This window comes from Schistocerca gregaria, chromosome 2, assembly GCF_023897955.1.
Source record: "Schistocerca gregaria isolate iqSchGreg1 chromosome 2, iqSchGreg1.2, whole genome shotgun sequence".
NCBI lineage: Eukaryota > Metazoa > Arthropoda > Insecta > Orthoptera > Acrididae > Schistocerca > Schistocerca gregaria.
Genome location: NC_064921.1, coordinates 260177001 through 260195882, shown reverse-complemented (window position 1 = coordinate 260195882; position 18882 = coordinate 260177001). Strand labels below are relative to the sequence as shown.

At 37.7% G+C, this 18882-nt stretch overlaps 1 protein-coding gene across 5 annotated transcripts in view; it reads right to left on the bottom strand.

Moving 5' to 3' along the window:
• The window catches only part of LOC126336827 (RING finger protein 17), a 467240-nt gene that overhangs the window by 21372 nt on the left and 426986 nt on the right, over positions 1-18882 (bottom strand). For 3 of the 5 annotated variants that reach the window (XM_050000889.1, XM_050000891.1, XM_050000893.1), the window contains 8 exons: positions 14093-14244; positions 13825-13968; positions 13628-13747; positions 5695-6099; positions 5269-5415; positions 4995-5085; positions 812-938; positions 99-255 (listed from right to left, as the gene is read on the bottom strand). In XM_050000889.1, coding sequence (XP_049856846.1) covers positions 99-255; positions 812-938; positions 4995-5085; positions 5269-5415; positions 5695-6099; positions 13628-13747; positions 13825-13968; positions 14093-14244 — 1343 coding nt within the window. The remainder of the gene's footprint in view (positions 1-98; positions 256-811; positions 939-4994; positions 5086-5268; positions 5416-5694; positions 6100-13627; positions 13748-13824; positions 13969-14092; positions 14245-18882) is intronic. The other 2 variants (XM_050000890.1, XM_050000892.1) reach the window with 1 other exon arrangement.

The following is an 18882-nucleotide window of genomic DNA, read 5'->3' as shown; positions in this document are numbered from 1 at the left end:
ATACTGACAAGTTTTTCTCCATATTGTCTCAGACATCATGAAAATCATAATGCAACATTTGGAATCATTTAAATAAAAGTTGCTGGGAACCACATTACCTTTATAAAGGCCTTTAGATTTTGCTGCAATATGCATTGTGAAATACAATCCAATGCTTCACTCATATCTGCAGTTTCAGATACCTCTAAGTTCCAAAGTTTGCATCGTAGCACCTGAATGGGAATTAGTAACCACTCTTCTTTCATCTCATGAACTCTGAAACAGAAGATAATATACTGTACATGTGTAGATTGTAAGAAGGGGCCACACTATAAAGAGTAAGAATTCCCAAGTATTTCAGTAGCTCACTTAGAGTAAAATCAGCTAACATTATGTAATACATGGAAGGCAAATGGTAATTGAGAGGAGGTAAAACTGTGAAGAAGAAGAAGAAGAAGAAGAAGAAGAAGAAGAAGAAGAAGGCGAAAGGCAGTTGTTTAACAAAGCATTATCAAACATATGCAGACCATACGAAGCCCAAAAAAGAATTTCAAAATGGGACAGCAACATTTAAACTGGAGATCCAATAATGCTACAGCCTATCAGATGGAAGATACAAAAGTGAAGTAACAGTTATGTAAGGCTCATGAAGAGGTGATCAAGTTAATAACGATGCAGCTGTGTATCTTTAAAATAAGGGACTAATTAAGGTGAAGAATTATTTACATATAAAGAAGAAATATTGTTTGCATATGGTTTCTTACACAGTGAAAACAGCTCACACACAATAGCAGTAATGACAGCTTAACTATAATTAAAAGTTAATACTTGCCTATCTTTAGCAACAGTTTCAATATTTCCATAGTCGACATACTGTATCTGCACTTGATTACCTTGCACACTTACTATAATAGCACGATACCATCTTTTATCAGTGTATTCTGCACAGCAAGGCATACCTACAATAAAAGAAAGAAATTAATATTCATGATCTACATAATCCCACTGTGTGTGGACTACATTCAAGGAACAAGAAATGCTGTATAGCTACTAGTATTAAATGATAATGTTTTCTCAGAACAAAAGCTATGACTTCATCCCATTTTGCAATGAATGTAGCAAAATACTGGTAGGCTCTTCGGACTGGTACTGGTCGAAGTTTGTAGTTGACTGCAACGCACCAGATCTTGAACTAAAATGCATATGGCTTTCACATTTGTAGAAACAAACACAAGATGTGACCAAAAAGTAACAGATCCTTTTTTTTCTTAAAGTATCTTTATTTATTCATCAAAATCAGTTTTCTCCCCTTCAAAGTAATCCCCCTCAGCCACAGTACACTTGTGTCAGTGCTTTCTGCAATCTTGGAAGCATTTGTGGAACAAACTTTTCATTATGGTGTTCAGCTCCTTCAGCAATTCTGTTTTTATTTCATCAATGGTTGCAAAATGATGTACTTTCATTGTTTTCTTCAGCCTCGGGAATAGAAAAAAGTTGTGCTGAATAGGGTGGCTGAAGCAACATAATGGTATTGCTTTTTGCAAAAAAATCGTGCACAAGTATTGAAGAGCGAGTGGGATCATTATTGTGATGCAATTTCCATGACTGGTTTTGCTAAATTTCTGATCATTTTCTTCAGATTGCTTCATGCAAATGGTTTACAACTTCCAAGTAGTATTCCTTACTGATCGTACCAGCATAAGGTAGAAACTCATGATACAATCTCCCATTGTAAAATAACTATTTAAATTTTTTTTAAAAAAAAAGTGACAAAAATGTTCACATGTGATCAAACTTGTCGAATTTTTTCTGTTTTGGCTATTCAGGCAGGTTCCATTGGGACAACTGGGCTTCGGTTTCAATGTCATACCTTTATATCCATGTTTCATCACCTATCACAAATTCGTTAGAAGTTCTGGATCATTGTCACTTTCATTCAGCAATTCCTGAGATATGCCTACATGATGCTGTTTTTGGTTAAAATGAAACAATTTGGGAACAAACTTTGCTGTTACATGTTTCATGCCCAAGACACCCAAAAAAATTGTTTAGCATGAGCCAAACATCATCAACAATCTCTCTGATGGCGACATGGCAATTTGCCAGAACCATTTTCTTTACTTCTCTCACATTGTCGTCAGTACACGATGAGCTAGGGCCTCCTGGGCAATCATCATCTTCAACATCTTCTCAACTCTTTGAAATGTTTATAACATCCAGAAACTCTTGTATTTCTCAAAGTAGATTCGCCAAAAGCTACCGTCAACAGTTTGAATTCAGTGCTGCACTTCATTCCATTTTTCAATCAAAATGTAATTTACTTTATTTCTTCCACTATTAATTCTCTTGTTGGATTTACTGTGTTAAGATTTCCCCCTCAAACTCAGTCTCTTGGAATGTGTGTTAATAACCAATTTCATTTTCAGAGTCTAGATTTTGTCCAACAGGATACTTTGACATCCTGCCAGTAAGCCCTGTGGTGAAGACCCTCTCCATCTGATGGGTTCTGGTTCCACCATGATTTCCCCGAGAGATTTTCACCACATTCTGGAACTGTCCCTGTCACTTGTTTCATCTTCAGTGATGTCTCTCTCATAGATCTCTCCACACTCTTGGAATCATCTTAGCCCAGATGACATTGGATTTAGAAAATTCTAGATTATCCATATAATAGATGTACCTGTAAGTTCAGTCAACTACTTTTTTTTCAATGCTTGCACTTTTTGGTTCCACCTCCCTATATACTTCTTTGTTGTATCTCAATTGAATCTGTTCATCAAGTCATCTGTTGCTTAAGATCTTTCATAGTATTCTACATGTCTTTTAAGCAACTATTCAACTCAAGCTTTTCAATTACTGCACAGGATCTCCTGCGCCCAGCAATCTTACAAAAGTGGTATAATATCTCTGCTTACTTCCTATATTCAACAATTCTGCATAATTTTATTGTAGATGTTTTTAGGTAGATGGTTAGCTCACTTTAATTTTCAAATAGAAAATCCGGTAGCTTCTTGTTCTAGCCTGTCTGCTGAATTACTTCACCACACAACAGCTTCTTGACTGAAGCAATCATCCAGTACTCAGTTATACTCCAGTCTAGCCTTTCACTGACATCTATCACGCATTTTGTTTTCTCATAGACGGTTTGTAGACCTACTTTCTCTGCAGTTTCTTTAATATGGCTTATCTTTCCAATTGCTGAACTGGTGTTAGCAAAAAAGACCAATTCATCCAAAAAGAGCCAGACATTCAACAAACACTACTTTGAGTTTGGGACCTAAGTGGACCTTATCTTCATTTCCTTCTTCTTTACTCAGTAATTTTCTCCATTCTCAATTTATCTGTTTTAAGATAAAAACTCCAGTTTTGTCCATTCAAAGACTATCTCAAAGGGCTCTGGAATCTTGTACTGTGTGATGATGACATTTTTTTTTTTTTTTTTTAAAGCTGCCACTTTTCTTGTTGTGTGCTTTTTGACATTATGTACATACTTCTACTGTCATCAAATGCCATCTAAGCCTCAATACATTCCTCTACCAAGACTACCCCATTGTAGAACCTGCGCCACGCACCTACTGACCACCAGTTATTCCAGCTCCACCACTGGTAAACAGCACAAGAAAGGCAGACAACAATTAAAAATCATTCAAGCTGTTTACAATAAAACATGTGGTTACTATACAGCACTATGTCTAAAAATGGCCACCGTTAAATTTCCTGAACTCATGAATGAATAAACACAAGAACTTTTTGCCCTGAGAACATCTTACATCATGAGTTACGAGACCTGAGTGCCAATTATACCACACAGACATTTAGAACCCTTCCATCCACGACTATTTTTCTTAACTCCAGAGATGGGAAAATTTGTTCTCCAACATATCCTCTATCCTGCCACCTTCTTGGACTTTCCATTATTTACCCAACTACTTATTATTTTTTTATTTTATTTTCTCCCTCTATATGTTGTATTGATTTCTCTTTCTCTCTCTCTCTCTTTCTTTTCCTCTTTCCTCTTCCTCTCTCCTCCTATGTATCAGTTATATTATTCACTCCACTTCTCATTTCTCTTTCATTTCAATCTATGTTTACTACTCTCACTCATTTCTTTTTATCTTATCACTGAACTGAAGGTGGCAGAATTCTTTCCATTTACTACCTCTGAACACCTACTCTGTGATGCTTTATCCTTCAACTTTGTCTGCCTTGAATAAACCCCCCTTCTCCAAATCAATTCCTAACCCATCACTGATGAAGGAACATTTAGATCTGAAAAGTTAGTATTTATGTTTCATGTTAAGCGTTTTTATTAGCATGTATGTGTGACTGTGATGGTGGCTGAGTTCTGAGCCCTTGTTGTGTTATGTGGCCAATACCCTTAAATATTCACATCAGAAATGTGATGTCAAATACTGCCTTACGATAACGGTTTGTGTGTGCATAGAGAAGGATTTCTTTTTTTAAAACTGGTTTTGGAAGAAAGTTTCAGTTGGAGCTGGGTTGTATTCCATGACGAATGGCACCACCACCTAACTGGCACCATCACCTAACTGAATTCTGTTGTATTTCTTTTCACTAAGTGGTATCAATCAATTTACTGTGTTTTAAGGCTGATCTATATGTTCTTGTTTGCATCTCTGAACACATAATAATCGACTCATTCAGACTAGCAAAAAATGCTTCAGACTTTCATGATACCATCCTATATGGTAGCACATAGTACTACTGTCAAATGTAACTTTTACGGCGCCACTTGTACCATGAATGCTGTTCCAGTTTTTTTTAAGCCTCCCTTTAGAGAACCTAAAAATATTGTGCATCTTCCCATCTTATCACTACTCAAGTCAGTGACTTCTTTCAGTGCCATATACTTCAAAATTACTCTAGGATTACAACAGCAGATCACTGCACGTCATTGGTTCTCATCATTATAGCCAATAATTTATTTTTCATAAACATTTCACAACATTTTCTAAAAGACATTCTTAACTTATATATGATTTTAACTTTTATACCTATATCTGGGTTTTGTAGAACTGGTTGGAGTGGTCCATGCAGTTGAATTTCTTTGTCTATTTTGACATAATCATCCCTTGAGTGAACATCCTGCAACAAAATGCACAGTGACTGTGGCTCTCTGAGTCAGCATTTATTTTAATTAATTTAAAATGAATTCATATACTGCAACAGTTGAACACCAAGGCTAATAAAATTATCAAACAGTCCAAGACCTATAATTTTCTTGACTAACAGCTCCTTCATTAGCATCACATAATGTTTTATACTTACTTGTGATGTCCCCCACTTCAGTGGAGAAATTATATACTCTGTTGCAGACAACATAGCAATAACATCAACAATCATATGATCACACTCTGGAACTTTAAGAGGAATATATGTCATATTGTGACAAGTTTGTATCAGTTCTGAGTCCTTCTGGAAAAAGAAAAACAGTTTTTCAGTTTGTGCACAGAGCCTATTACAAAGAACAATACAATAATTCATAACCTGGAAAAGTATGCAGACTATTTTTAAAATTTCCTGGAGTTATTGTGACATGATCAAAAAGATTTTATTTATCATTACAATGGGCTAACCTTGATATAACAGTCTGAGAAATTTTACTAATTGTAGCATTCTGGTAGTGAAAGCTTACACTTAATGGAGTACACAGAGGGATAGAAAAAAAATATGATTGCAGTAAGAACTACTTACCTCCTCCTCCATTTCAGCCTTTCCCTTATGGCCTCTCACCTTCTGCAGTTTACCTTGAATATATGCATCACTGATGTCTACTGTTGATCCTTCAAATAATTCTAGCTTATTATCTTCACTTAATACCCCCTCTTTTATCTCTAGTGATGTCACAGGGGAATCATTCACTGGGTTTATTTTATGTTCTTTATCACAGTCTGGAATATCTGATGTTTTATTACCAATACTATCTTCTTCCATATCTTTAATTTCTTCACTTTCATCAACAATAATAACACCTGCAGAGATATCAGCACTAGTATCACATTCTTTGTCAGCTTCATCCGCATCCAAAGTGTAACGAGCAAATTTTCTTTGCACCATGAAATCCGCTATGTTGTGGTTACGTGGTCCAATAAGCGAAATCTGGAAAAGAAGTTGCAAATACTAGTGGTAAGACTTCTAGTTAATGTATGTTTACAAAATATACATAGATTATATATATATATAGAACAAGAGGAATTATTTCCTTAAATCTGGCTTATGAAACAGTTTAACATTAGAAAAAAATTTTTAAGGCTTCTCAAAGAACAAACCATAGGAGCAACATCCAAATTTTTACAAGTTTGTAAATGATCGGCATTCAAGGTAAAATCTTCCATAGGATACACCACCAGAAAAAACAGTAGCAGTATGTAAATAACTAAAAGTATAAGAAGAAATGGCAATAACAAACACAAATAAGTAAAGGAAAATAAAATGAAGAATAACAAAAAACTGTGCAATGCATAGATTAGAAAAACAGAAACTGGGAAGATTCCAAGGAACTCTATAATTACTCCAAATCTGGACGCAAGCGCTTGGCATTAATTTAAAGCAGCAATAAGACCAAAATGCCACCTGAAGCCAAATCAAAGTCAACTTCAAAATTGACATGAAAGACTTTCTTGCATGCAAAGACTACATCCTACTCTCGTGGCACTAATATAAATTTCCAAGCTGGCAACAGCAAAAAAATTAGCTATAGAAACTTAAAGTGGCACAACTCTTCTATCTCCGAACATCTACTCTTTGATGCTTTCCTCCTTCACAATTTTGGCTGGCCTGAATATAATGGAAAATCCAGGATGGAATAATGACAATATTATGAGAGATAGTTGTTACTCACCATATAGCGGAGATGCCGAGTTGCAGATAGGCACAACAAAAAGTGTGCCAAACCGATCTTTCAATAAAAAAGGCCTTCATCAGAAATACACACTCACATAAACTCAACTAACACACACACGACCACAGTCTCTGGCTGCTAAGACCAGGCTGCGAGAGCAGAGCATGATGGAAAAAAGCAAACTGGGTGGTGGGGGTAAGGAAAAGCCTGGGACAGAGAGAGGGAGAAGGTGGGGCTAACTGTGATCCGGAGGTTAGATAGTGGCCAGGGGAGGGGGAGGAGGCGGCAGAAAAGGAGAGAAGTACAAAGACTGTGGACGAACTGATGCCATAGAAGGCTGTGTAATGCTGGAGTGGGAACAGGAGGGAGATAAGTGGCTGAAGGACAGTGACTTACGCTACGTTTGAGGCCAGGAGGGTTATGGGAACATAGGATACATTGTAGGGAGAAGTCACACCTGCACATTTCAGAAAAACTGTTGTTGGTGGTTAAGGATCCAGACGGCACAGGCTGTGAGGCAGTCACTGACATGAAGAACGTTGTGTTTTGAGCAGTGTACTCAGCAACTGGGTGACCTAGCTGTTTCTTGGTCACAGTTTGTTGGTGGCCATCAATGCAGACAGACAGATTTTTGGTTGGTACACGCACATAGAAAGCAACACCACGGTTGCAGCTTAACACAAGATCATATGACGGGTATCCCAGTAGCCCTGATTTTGATGGAATAGGTGACGCTCACGATCACCCTGGAGTAGGTGGGGGTTGGAGCATGCACGGGACAGGTCTCACATCTAGAGACATAAACCATAAGGCAAGGGGTTGGGAGCAGGGGTTTTGCACGAATGGACAAGTATATTGTGTAGGTTCAGCAGGTGGCAAAATCCCACTGTGGGAAGGATGGGAAGGAAAGTGGGTAGGAGATTCCTCATTTCAGTGCACTGTGAGCAGTAGCTGAAAACTTGGCAGAGAATGTAAATCAGTTGCTCCACTCCTGAGAGATACTGAGTTATGAGGGGAATGCTGTTCTGTGGCCGGATGGGAAATCTGTTTTTGTGTAAGGTTGTTGGGAGGGTGGGAGTAATTAAGAGTCTGTGAACACCTCAGTCCTTGGCATATTTCGAGAGAGACTGCTCGTCACTACAGATGTTTTGACAAGAATGAATAACTTCCAGGGTTTTGTAAACAATCAAGAGATGACAGCCCAGAAAGAAGTTTCACAAATGCAGTGCCAGCATTTAAATACAAGCACAAGGCCTTTACTTTTCGAAAATGCTTCATTAGGGTGATTGGTGACTCTTATATTGCACTTTTAATGTTTATTATAAGTTTTCTTGGGCTACCCTCCAGTTTTGTTCCTCCACGTGCAAATGAGCTGTGTGAAATTGGGGCTGCATAGTGTAAGGTGGTACACCTCTGGATCTTCAATAATAATTAAGAAAAATAAACCTATCACCTTCGAAACATATTACCTCCACATAACAATTTCATACACTGCCTAATGTAGACAGGTTGCTTATTTTAGTCCCCTTAACTCACTGCGATGTCATTTCAGACAAGACAGGTAGAGAGCGGAGTGAAATGAGCTGTTCCTTTTTAGGATTCAAACCAGATCATCCCAGTGGTCTTTCACTTGCAAGGGAAAGCAGCAGTCATAACAAGCATATTGTCTTCGTCTTCAATTCCTTTACTGCAGATAACACATTTACTGATGTATTATTCACGTGAAATAACTGGAAGTAAACTGATCACACAACCACTATATGTTTTCTTTTATATTTGTATGTGGTACAAATAAATTAACTGTGTGTCAAAGTACAATACATTGTGCAGTAAATAATGATTTGCTGGGAAAGAGCATGAATACCAACACAAGATCAGAAACTGGATGCCAATATTAAAAACCTTATACCGGCAATGGAAGCAACTACAAAAATGTGCTGCAGTCCACAAGCAAAAGTAAACAAAATTTGCCTAAAAGCTTGTGTGCATAGCACCACATCCACAATATTAAGAGATATTGGTCAAGCAACAGTTGAGAGGGCAGCCAAGATTCATGCATCAAATCGATCATTAGTTATTTGAGAAAGACAAAAGTGCTTCTGAACATGTATGAATTTAAAAGTGAAAGAGAAACCAACTACCCATCAATGCTGACAATTTTAAAACATGTTCAGTCATCTTAATTGTTATGGAAATGGCCAGGTAAACACTCCTTTTACCAGAAAGGCTCCAGGACAGATTTGTTTTTAAAAACAGGAAATTGTACTTACCAAGTAGTGATCCTAGCTCCTATTAATGTAGTTCCCTTGGCTATCTATATACAGCTGCCAATGTTTCTGAAGGTCTTGGAAGCGAGCAGAGAAATTTTAATTTGTGATACCTGTAAGCTCATTTGTCACAGCCCATTGGATACCTACAGTATCTTGATGAAGCTCTCTTTTTAGTTGCCTTTTAAATAATGAAAACAAGAAAAAATTGCCACGGCGAGAGGTTGGCGAATATGGCACATGTCGATGGCAAAAACAGAATGTTTGGTGAGATACTCAGTAACAGATAAAATAGTATGTCATTCAGTAACAACCAGTCCTGAGAACGCCACAAATCAGGGTGTCAAAGTTGAACTGGTTGTTGCAAGTTTTTCAAGACTTTGATGTAAAGAGTTCCATTCAGTTTGACCTGGAGGAACATACTCATGGTGAACTAATCCTTGAATATCAAAGAATGGGATCAACCTCGTCTTTATTCTCACAGGCTGTCATTAGACTTTTTCCGAGGTTGGTGACCCATTCAGTACTGTGATGCCTCCTGTGAAGGTCATACTGATAGCACCAACTTTCATCCCCAGCAACAATCCTTGACAAAAATGTGGGATCACATGTGGCTCTATCCAGTATTTCAGAAGAAATTCTTATCTTTCCTCCTTTTACTTGTCTGTTAGTGTGTGGGGGATGAGTTTTGCAAGAAGTTTCCATTTCCTCAAACCTCTGCATAAAATCTTACGACACAAATAATATTCAAATTAAGTAATTCTGATATTGCAAGCAGAATTACATGATGGTCTTCATGCAATAACTGCCTTACACACTCCATGTTTTCATCAGTATGTACTGTAGACGGGAGACCAGCCCTGTGATCGTCTTCCAATGTCTTTGCCTTCACAAAACCTTCGGTCCTGTTCTAAAACACAATTATTGAAAGTGCCTGACCTGCATATACTTGCTCAATAATTGATTGCATTTCACTAGGGATTTTCCTGAACTTAACATTTTCTCTTTTCACACAATCAGCATCCATTGTGTCACTGTACCAAGAATCCAAACAGTGTGTTGCTAAGCACAGCCCTGCCACCTAGTGAGATTGCACTGAAACATGGCCTAGGTTATTTCAAGGATGCACACACACCAGTAACACAAAAGCAACACTCGTTCCTTTTTAGTATTGCATACTCAAATACAGAAAAAGAAAAAACACAAAAAAGAAAAAGAAAAACACAAAAAAGAAAAAGAAAAAACAGAAAAAAAGAGAAAAGAAAGAAACAACTTGCCCTGGAACTTTTCTGACAATGAGAGCATTGTCTTATACTCTCTCTCGGAATGAGGTCTTCTATACAATATCAAAGCCCTAGAATTAGGCACAAGAGCATCAAATACAGACACTTTTAAAGTTGCGTGACTGAAAAATTTCAGAGAAAGATCTCTTAGTTGTACAGGCATCAGATGTATGAAATTATTCTCAAAAGCATTTCTCTGGAAAAGCTGAATTTTAGAAAAATAGGTCCAACTAGATATTAATCCTGAAACAATTTCAAAACAACTTGGTCTGGACCCAATTTTAATAAAATCCAAATTTTAGTCCAACAATTGGAAGGCCACAAAACACTTCAGTTAAGCCGATGTATCTCTAAACTTCCATTTGGTTGAAGATATTTTGAAAACCACAATCTTGTGGAGCAAATTTCCATGCTCCAGTGACTATTAACATGCAAGACAGCTGTTTATTATTTGAAAATGGTTATGGTTCACCATTAATTTGAATTATTTGCACAAGAAGAAAAAAAAGTGTAATTTTGTATATTATGTGCCCCTTTGGAAGCCAAAGCACTTTATCTGTATTTCAGTATCATTTCATGACTTATACACATTATTGTTTCTCATAATATTTCTAGTGTGGCTTTACAAAAACTGAAAAATCATTAATGGTACTCCCATTACGTTACTTCGGCCCTGTATGATCCTATTCATCTTCTGAATGAAAACTGAAAATGACCACTGCCTTGAATCATGAGGTAGGATGATCAGACGAAAAGATTCAAGCAGGACTCAATCAAATTTCGGATATTATCAATAACACTATTGAACAGATTGTTTCTAATGAAATAAGAATATATATTTACATTTGACTTGCATAACTAGTTCCTTAAGACAAGTATCGGCAGTGGCACAGAAACAGTCTTCCTAAATGCTCCACATTTAGTTATTAAACTGAAAGTAGTAGATTACGGTACATTATTTACAAAAGACAGAAGGTAGTAGCCATATTCTCTTCCATTAGTATTTGAATATGAAACATAGGGTCTTAGACTTTATCAGGGAGAAAGATTTCTTTTTAAATTCATTTTCTAATCTTATTTGACTATTGGTGCTGTACATAGCAGTTTTATACGATTGTCACATTATCGATATTATTACAGCAGTATTCGTAACAGAACTTAAAGTAATAGAGGTCTTCTGATATTACTACTTGTGATTAAAGAATCAGTTTTATTTTATCTTTTAAATACAAGAGTCTAGGGGCAACCCTTCCACTTATTATATGGAGCCTAAATTGCCACAAATAATTTTTTTGTGCAACTGGAGGGTAACACAAAGAAAAAAACATCAAACTCCAAAAATAAGAGTCATCCTAATGCCTCATATTGCAACAATGTTTAAGTATTAAAAATGGACAATTATCCCTCTAGTCAAGCTCAGTGCAACATTCAGTTGCTGCCAACTGTGAAAATGCAATTGGAAAATTTCTCTGTGATGTTCAATTGGGTTTGGATACAGATTACGCCTCTACTGATTGCATGGTATTCTTTCGGCTCAATAAGTTTAGACATGAAAGAAATTCACTTCATTTAGACACCCAGACACTGCTACCGAAGAAAATGCACTTTTGTGTTTAGGGAATGATATATGAGAATGCCTGTTTTAGCTATCAGGAGAGTCACTGTAGTCTTGGGACTAAATTAATGTTGTCTTGGGCTAAGAACAAAGTGAAATATATTAGCAAATTGCAGTCTATGGTAAGGATGGTGACAAGCACAAAAAATAGAAGGCTTCATATATCATAATGAGTGACATAATGTTAACTGGAAGCAATTTTACAACCAATGGATGTGCTACGAATATTCACATAAAGTCTTGTCTTAAGCAAAAGAAATAGTTCTGTATACATGAACAACAATGATGAACACCAGTTTACCAAAGTAAAGGAATATTTGTTAAGCACTTCAAACTCCAGATACATCGTCCCATACTGTCATATCTGTCATCATGTATTTGCACCCCCATATAAAACATGATAGAAAATGTTTTGCAAATACTATTTTGAGTCTTCAGAAAGCCCCAGGTACTACCAAAAAATACTCCCAATAATTTCCCAAAAAGATAGATTCAGGAATCCCCAGATAGAGAGATCTCAAAAAACACTCGGAGATAAAAATTAAACTGTTTGTTATTTATTAGTAATATCTTTTCCCTTGAAAGACAGATAACTTCCCTATTTCCTTCATGATGTGAAAATATATGAGCTGTCAACGCAGTTAGGAGCTGCAAGGCTGGCCTGTCCCGTCATCAGCTACAGAACTATGCTACAAATCTATTTTACCAAATGATAAACCTGGTGCATCATCACTCATCCAGTCGCAGGGCCCTATCTGGGAGAGGGGGGGGGGGGGGGGGGGTAAGAGGGAGAGCTCTTAAAATATTAATAATATCCAATCAAAAACAAAAGGATTGCTAGCCACATTATCATACAGCAGTTCAAACAGTGTCAGTACTGTTTCTCTGTTTGGCACACTAATTACACCTCTTCCTCATGATTTGCCTTTTCCCTTCAGTTAGTTCCTGTTTTTGTACAATGTGTTTCTTATTGTGAAGTTTCTTTCTTGCATCTCTTCAAATTTCCCCTAGAGGAATGTCTCATGTAAGTAGTAGTCTAAACAAATCCATAAATGTATTGCTAGTGGGATGAATTGGTAAACATTCCTGTTTTATAAATGGGTGATATTGCATGTGGAGAAGTTCATTATGCCACATTTCACCTGATTAAGTAATGTTTGCCAGTATGGGATCTTCAGCAGCTATGATTTTATCACTATCATTGTTCCTATCTTCTGATGCTCCACTATATTCATGAAACATACCTGAAAGCTCTGCATCCATACTATCATTACTTAGATGCATTTCCATATTCTCGAGATTCAAGCTGGTTTGTAATATATTCAGTATCTGACCAGTAGTGAATTTTTTGTTCGCCCTACGCTTTTTAGCATTAGGAGATCCCGGTGTCTGTTGATTAGACACCATTTTGAACAATCTACCTTAAGAGACAACTAAGCACAGGTAAAATGTGACAACTAAGCACAGACAAAAAGAATGTGAACACTTAGAAGTTTCAACTGCAGTGAACATGCCAATAACTGTGTAGAAGCCTGCAAAGCCTTTCTTGGAAGAAAGTGAATGTAGAGTAGAAAGCTCTGTTGATTAAGTCATTATTGGAAATCCATGATGTGTAACATACCAAATATGGGTCACCATCCTTCTTTGGAAACTTCTTAATTGTTACACTGGTTGTTTGATCTACAACTGAGACATGTAACAAATCCAGTCCAGTGTTATTCCACACACTGTCCCCAGATATCTGTAAAAAAGAATTTAAGAGTAGGTATGGCAGGTTAATTAATGTTCACATCTTTTTAAAAACTATGGGGAACTTACTGGTTCTATTCCTGCCAATTTACACCTGTGACACTGCACCGGTATCTCTTGAAGCAAGACATCTTTTCGAAGATCTGTGGCTCTACAGTCTTCAACATTTCCATAATCAACAAATATAATTTTCAGTGTGCTGTCTTCATTTAACTGTGAAATTTAAACAATTATACTCTGCTTTAAATACACAAATTCAAAAAATTCTATATATTTATCGTCACACAGCCACTTTCCCTTTTTTTGTTCTCTTTCAAACATGGTATGACAACTGTACCTTCAACACCTTTCCACGGTACCATTTCTTATCCCCATGGTATTTGGCAATGCACAACTGTCCTTCAAACCAATACAGATCCTGAGGGGCTGGTTTTGAATTTCCAAAGCGTGATTGCAGGGCATTTTGTATCATTGTTAATGTATTACTTTCTGTAACAAAAGAAGAAAGAAATATTACCTCAAGAATACAGGCACTCTTTTTTTGACAAGTCAGTCATCTATATTCATTATGACATCTTTGGTGGCATATAAATAATGCAAGGAGCAGTAACTATTTCAGCGTTAACTAGCACTGCACGTGCTACACCTGACCTCCCCCCTCCCCCATCACACACACACACACACACACACACACACACACACACACACACACACACACACACAGAGGGAGGGAGAGGGGGGAGGGACAAAGAGGGAGGGTGGGAGGGAGGGAAGCAGGGAGAGAGGGGACTAGTTTGTGCCAGCACCGCAACTCAAATGAAATGGAAAAGGGGGGGAGAGGGAGACTGAGAGGTAGTATCTAGAGTCGGCACACGGAGAAACAATACAGGGAGAGGGAGGCTCTGAAGGGGGAAGTCTGCCTGATCGCAGCAAGGAAGAGTCAGCAAGCCACTACATAGGTATGTAGCACTGTGGTGTGTTTAGTTTGGTACAGGCAGATGGAGCACAATGATGTGAAAGGGGTGATAAAACAGAGAAAGAGGGAGACTGAAGAGAGAAGGGTGTGGCAGAAAGAGTACAGTGAGGGCAGGAGTGGAAATTGGTGTGGGACAAGGACCAGTTCAGACTGAAACCAGGAGGATTGTAGGATCAAAGGATGTCTTGTAAGGGTTCTTTCATTTATGAAGTTAACAGCAGCTAATATTGGAGGGGGTCAGTGGAAGGTTATGAAGCAGCCAAAGAAGTTGAATATTTTGTACTTAGCAATGTTTTCTGCCACTGAGTGCTCAACTTAGCTCTTGGCTAAAGTTTGGCAGTGGTCTTTTATTGAGCTTGACATATAGCTGGTGGTCAAGGCCACATAAAATATTTGCTCAACTTTCAGTAAAGCTAGTATATAATATGATTAACTTACAGATGTGGCTCTACCTCTAATAGGGCCGGACAGTAAATGATATGCCTGTGACAGAAACAGAATAGCAAATGCTGAATAAAAAAATGTCACTTGACACCATATAGTGAAAATGGAGTGTCACTGAGAACTGGCACTTGTTTTTTCACTAGAAATTTCACTAAAACTGTAACCATATGAACATCTACATAGTTGTGCAGCAAGAAGAAATCTCCCTCCTTCCACAGCTGGGGATGAAACCTCCGATCCTTTTGTACAACCATCCCAGACACTCAAATCATACAGGGAACTTACATCGGTGCCACTGGAAACAAATTCCCTTTGGAAAATGCCACAAGTGTAAAAAAAAAAAAAGCAATGAGGATTGTCGTCACTTTCATTCACAAGTTCTTCAGTCTTGGCAAATCATCAGTGATCCATTCTGCACTATGTCATTTTATGGTAGATTTGTGTTGATAGCACTAAGCCTTGTCAGCTGTGATAATTTTTTCCAGAAAAGAAATGTCCGTATTTTTCATATCAATCAAGAAATGGCAGGCATTCCTGCAACATCATTTTAGTTTGGTAGACAAATTTTTCACACTTCTCTCTTCTTCAAAATATTCTGGGGAATGTCTTGCACACTTGATTTAGAGGTATTCATTTCTTCAGTGATAGCTACACGAGAGATAACAGTTGATTTTCAGAAGAGAATGAATTTTCTCAATGTTTCCATTGGATGAACGTGAGGCGAGATGCCCTGACCTCTCATTGCCCTTGTGCAACACCTGCCCTTTAAAATATTTAAACCACTTCAATACTCATGGATGACTTAAACAATCACCGCTGTATGCCTTTTTCATGGACTCAAATGTCAAACCATGGATCTTTGCTCCATTGCGATTTTACACACAATGCTGATATACTATGATGGCACACCCACCATTGCCTGCTGACAATTGAGTGGTTCCAGAGCGCAGTTGTTAGTTCAAGACTGCTTATGTGGCAAGAATAAAATCAGTCTCTGAACTTTTTGGACATACAGTGTAGATTTCTCCTTTTCAGATAAGGTGGCATGGCATTAGTTGTCAGAGATATCATATGGATTTCTAATTTTTATGGCTAGAATTTATGCAGGCTGAGGACATGTATAAAAATTGTTTCTGTCCATTGCTAAGTAATACCCTTAATTGAGAAGTTATTTGAGTAGAATTATGACCACGTAGACTGAAAGTTTTTCAAACTTCTGATCCAGCTTTGTTCCTTTCCCTGCATAAATCATGGAACGACCAGAAGTAACTACTTTGTTTCTTCCATAGAGGATAGTTTCATACCAAATTACGCCCACTTTAGTGGTTCTGGGTGGCAAAATTAGTTTTAGTAATTGTTTTATCCATTTCAGTTACAGAACACAGCAGTTGTTTTTGTAAATTACACCATAGGAAATGTTTTTGTAAATTACACTGTAGGAAATACTCCAACCAACCACAATTTTTTTAGAAACTATTTTACTCTACTGTTACTAGTTTCAGGCTTGAGCCTGTTTGCCCATCGTCAGACAGAAGTGTTGATTTTTTGGCTTTCCTAGAGCTTTTAATGAAGATAGAAATGTTAAACTTATAAGGAAATCAACTTTACCATGGTGATGATGGCTCCAAGCCCAAAACTAGTAACAGTATGGCTGGTTGCAGCATTTCCTACACTGTAGCTTTAGTTGCTCTACATTGTTTGTTGACTATACTTCTAAAGTTTTGAAATGATCTGCAACTGCTTTATAAAACCATGAACATTTATTACACGACTGTATAGATATATGTTTTTAATGTAGAGGCATCCTTAACATTAAAATGATTTGCAGATATTTTTCATGAGTCTTCACAATTATATTGTTTTATATCTCCATTCACAAATCTAAAAACTGCCTAATCTGAGGCTATACCTAAGCAGTCCATGCATACTAGTTGTGGCATAAAAGCGTCTGCTGGCAAACTCCAACAACAGCATGCCACCCAAGGTCTACTTCAAACAAATAACACAATGTAAACAAACTTTTGTACTAAAATTAAACAATCCTCGCATATGCTTACAATTTATTGTAACATTAACTAAAACCATGTTTACTAATTTATAGATGATGAGGGTACAGAAAACTTTACACAACTGACTCTTAAGGGAAAAAAAATACAGAATTTAATTCTGCATAAAATTTTGTATACTCACACATGCTGTCCCATATATATGAACAAGTGCTTTACAATTTTTTAAGCAGTCTTAATTCAAACATTAAATATTATAATAGAAATACTATTTTTCATTAATATCTGGCATACATCAAATACAATTCATACTTCATTTTCTTTTTCATAAATTGTCCTTCTACTTAAAACATTGGTACCATTATGTTTTACGCCTTAAAAACTGCTTGTTCGAGTTGAATCAGATAAATATATCCCTTTTTTGTTTTTACCCATCACTATCATTATTGTTTGTTCTTTTTACGTCGAATAACCATACATGCTCCCATAAGAAATTCTATTAACTGAATCGGCCCTGGCAAGGTAACATATTTATATACAGAATGTAACAAAACTGTATAGCACAAATTGCAGGACACATTCCTCACACACAGACAAAGAAATTATGTTACATGAACATGGGTCTGGAAATGGAAACACTTTGTTTCTATGGTGACAGCAAGCACCACCAGGCAGCACCACAGGTGTCAATAGGGCGACAAGCCCTTCCAAAGATGGCATACAGACCAGCAATTGCCGCACCAAGACGTAGCGGTGGTGTCACCAGAGAAGTGATATAAGCCAGCACCACAGCAGAGTGCACAGTTCCAAGTCAGCTTGACTACTGATAACAACGCCCGCTATTTGCATACTTCACGCTGCATCGTCTGACTCTAGCGAGTCCACATCGAATGTTCAAATGCGTGTGAATTCCTAAGGGACCAAACTGCTAAGGACATCAGTTCCTAGACTTACACACTGCTTAAACTACAAACAACACACACACACACACACACGCACACGCACGCACGCGCACGCACGCACGCACGCACGCACGCACACGCACGCACGCACGCGCGCGCGCGCGCGCGCGCGCGCATACGCACGCGCGAGGACTCTAACCGCCGGTGGGATCGGCAGCGCAATCTGTGACATGGCACCTCTAAACATGTGGCCATTCCGCGCGGTGTGAGTCCAAAGCAGCTCATTTTCTGTGATCATTCTAGTGGATCAAGAACTGTCTACCAACCAGCCTTAACTTCTGGAATAGTAGTTTAACTTCAGGATCTGCTACCTAAGCTGATTTGTACAGTTGAGTATTCATCAATAAATGTGTGTGTTCTTGTCACTAATCATTATTGTTGTTGTTGTTGTTGTTGTTGTTGTTGTTGTGGTCTTCAGTCCTGAAACTAGTTTGATGCAGCTCTCCATGCTACTCTATCCTGTGCAAGCTTCTTCATCTCCCAGTACCTACTGCAACCTACATCCTTCTGAATCTGCTTAGTGTAGTCATCTCTTGGTCTCCCTCTACGATTTTTACCCTCCATGCTGCCCTCCAATACTAAATTGGTGATCCCTTTATGCCTCAGAACATGTCCTACCAACCGATCCCTTCTTCTGGTCAAGTTGTGCCACAAACTTCTCTTCTCCCCAATCCGATTCAATACTTCCTCATTAGTTATGTAATCCACCCATCTAATCTTCAGCATTCTTCTGTAGCAC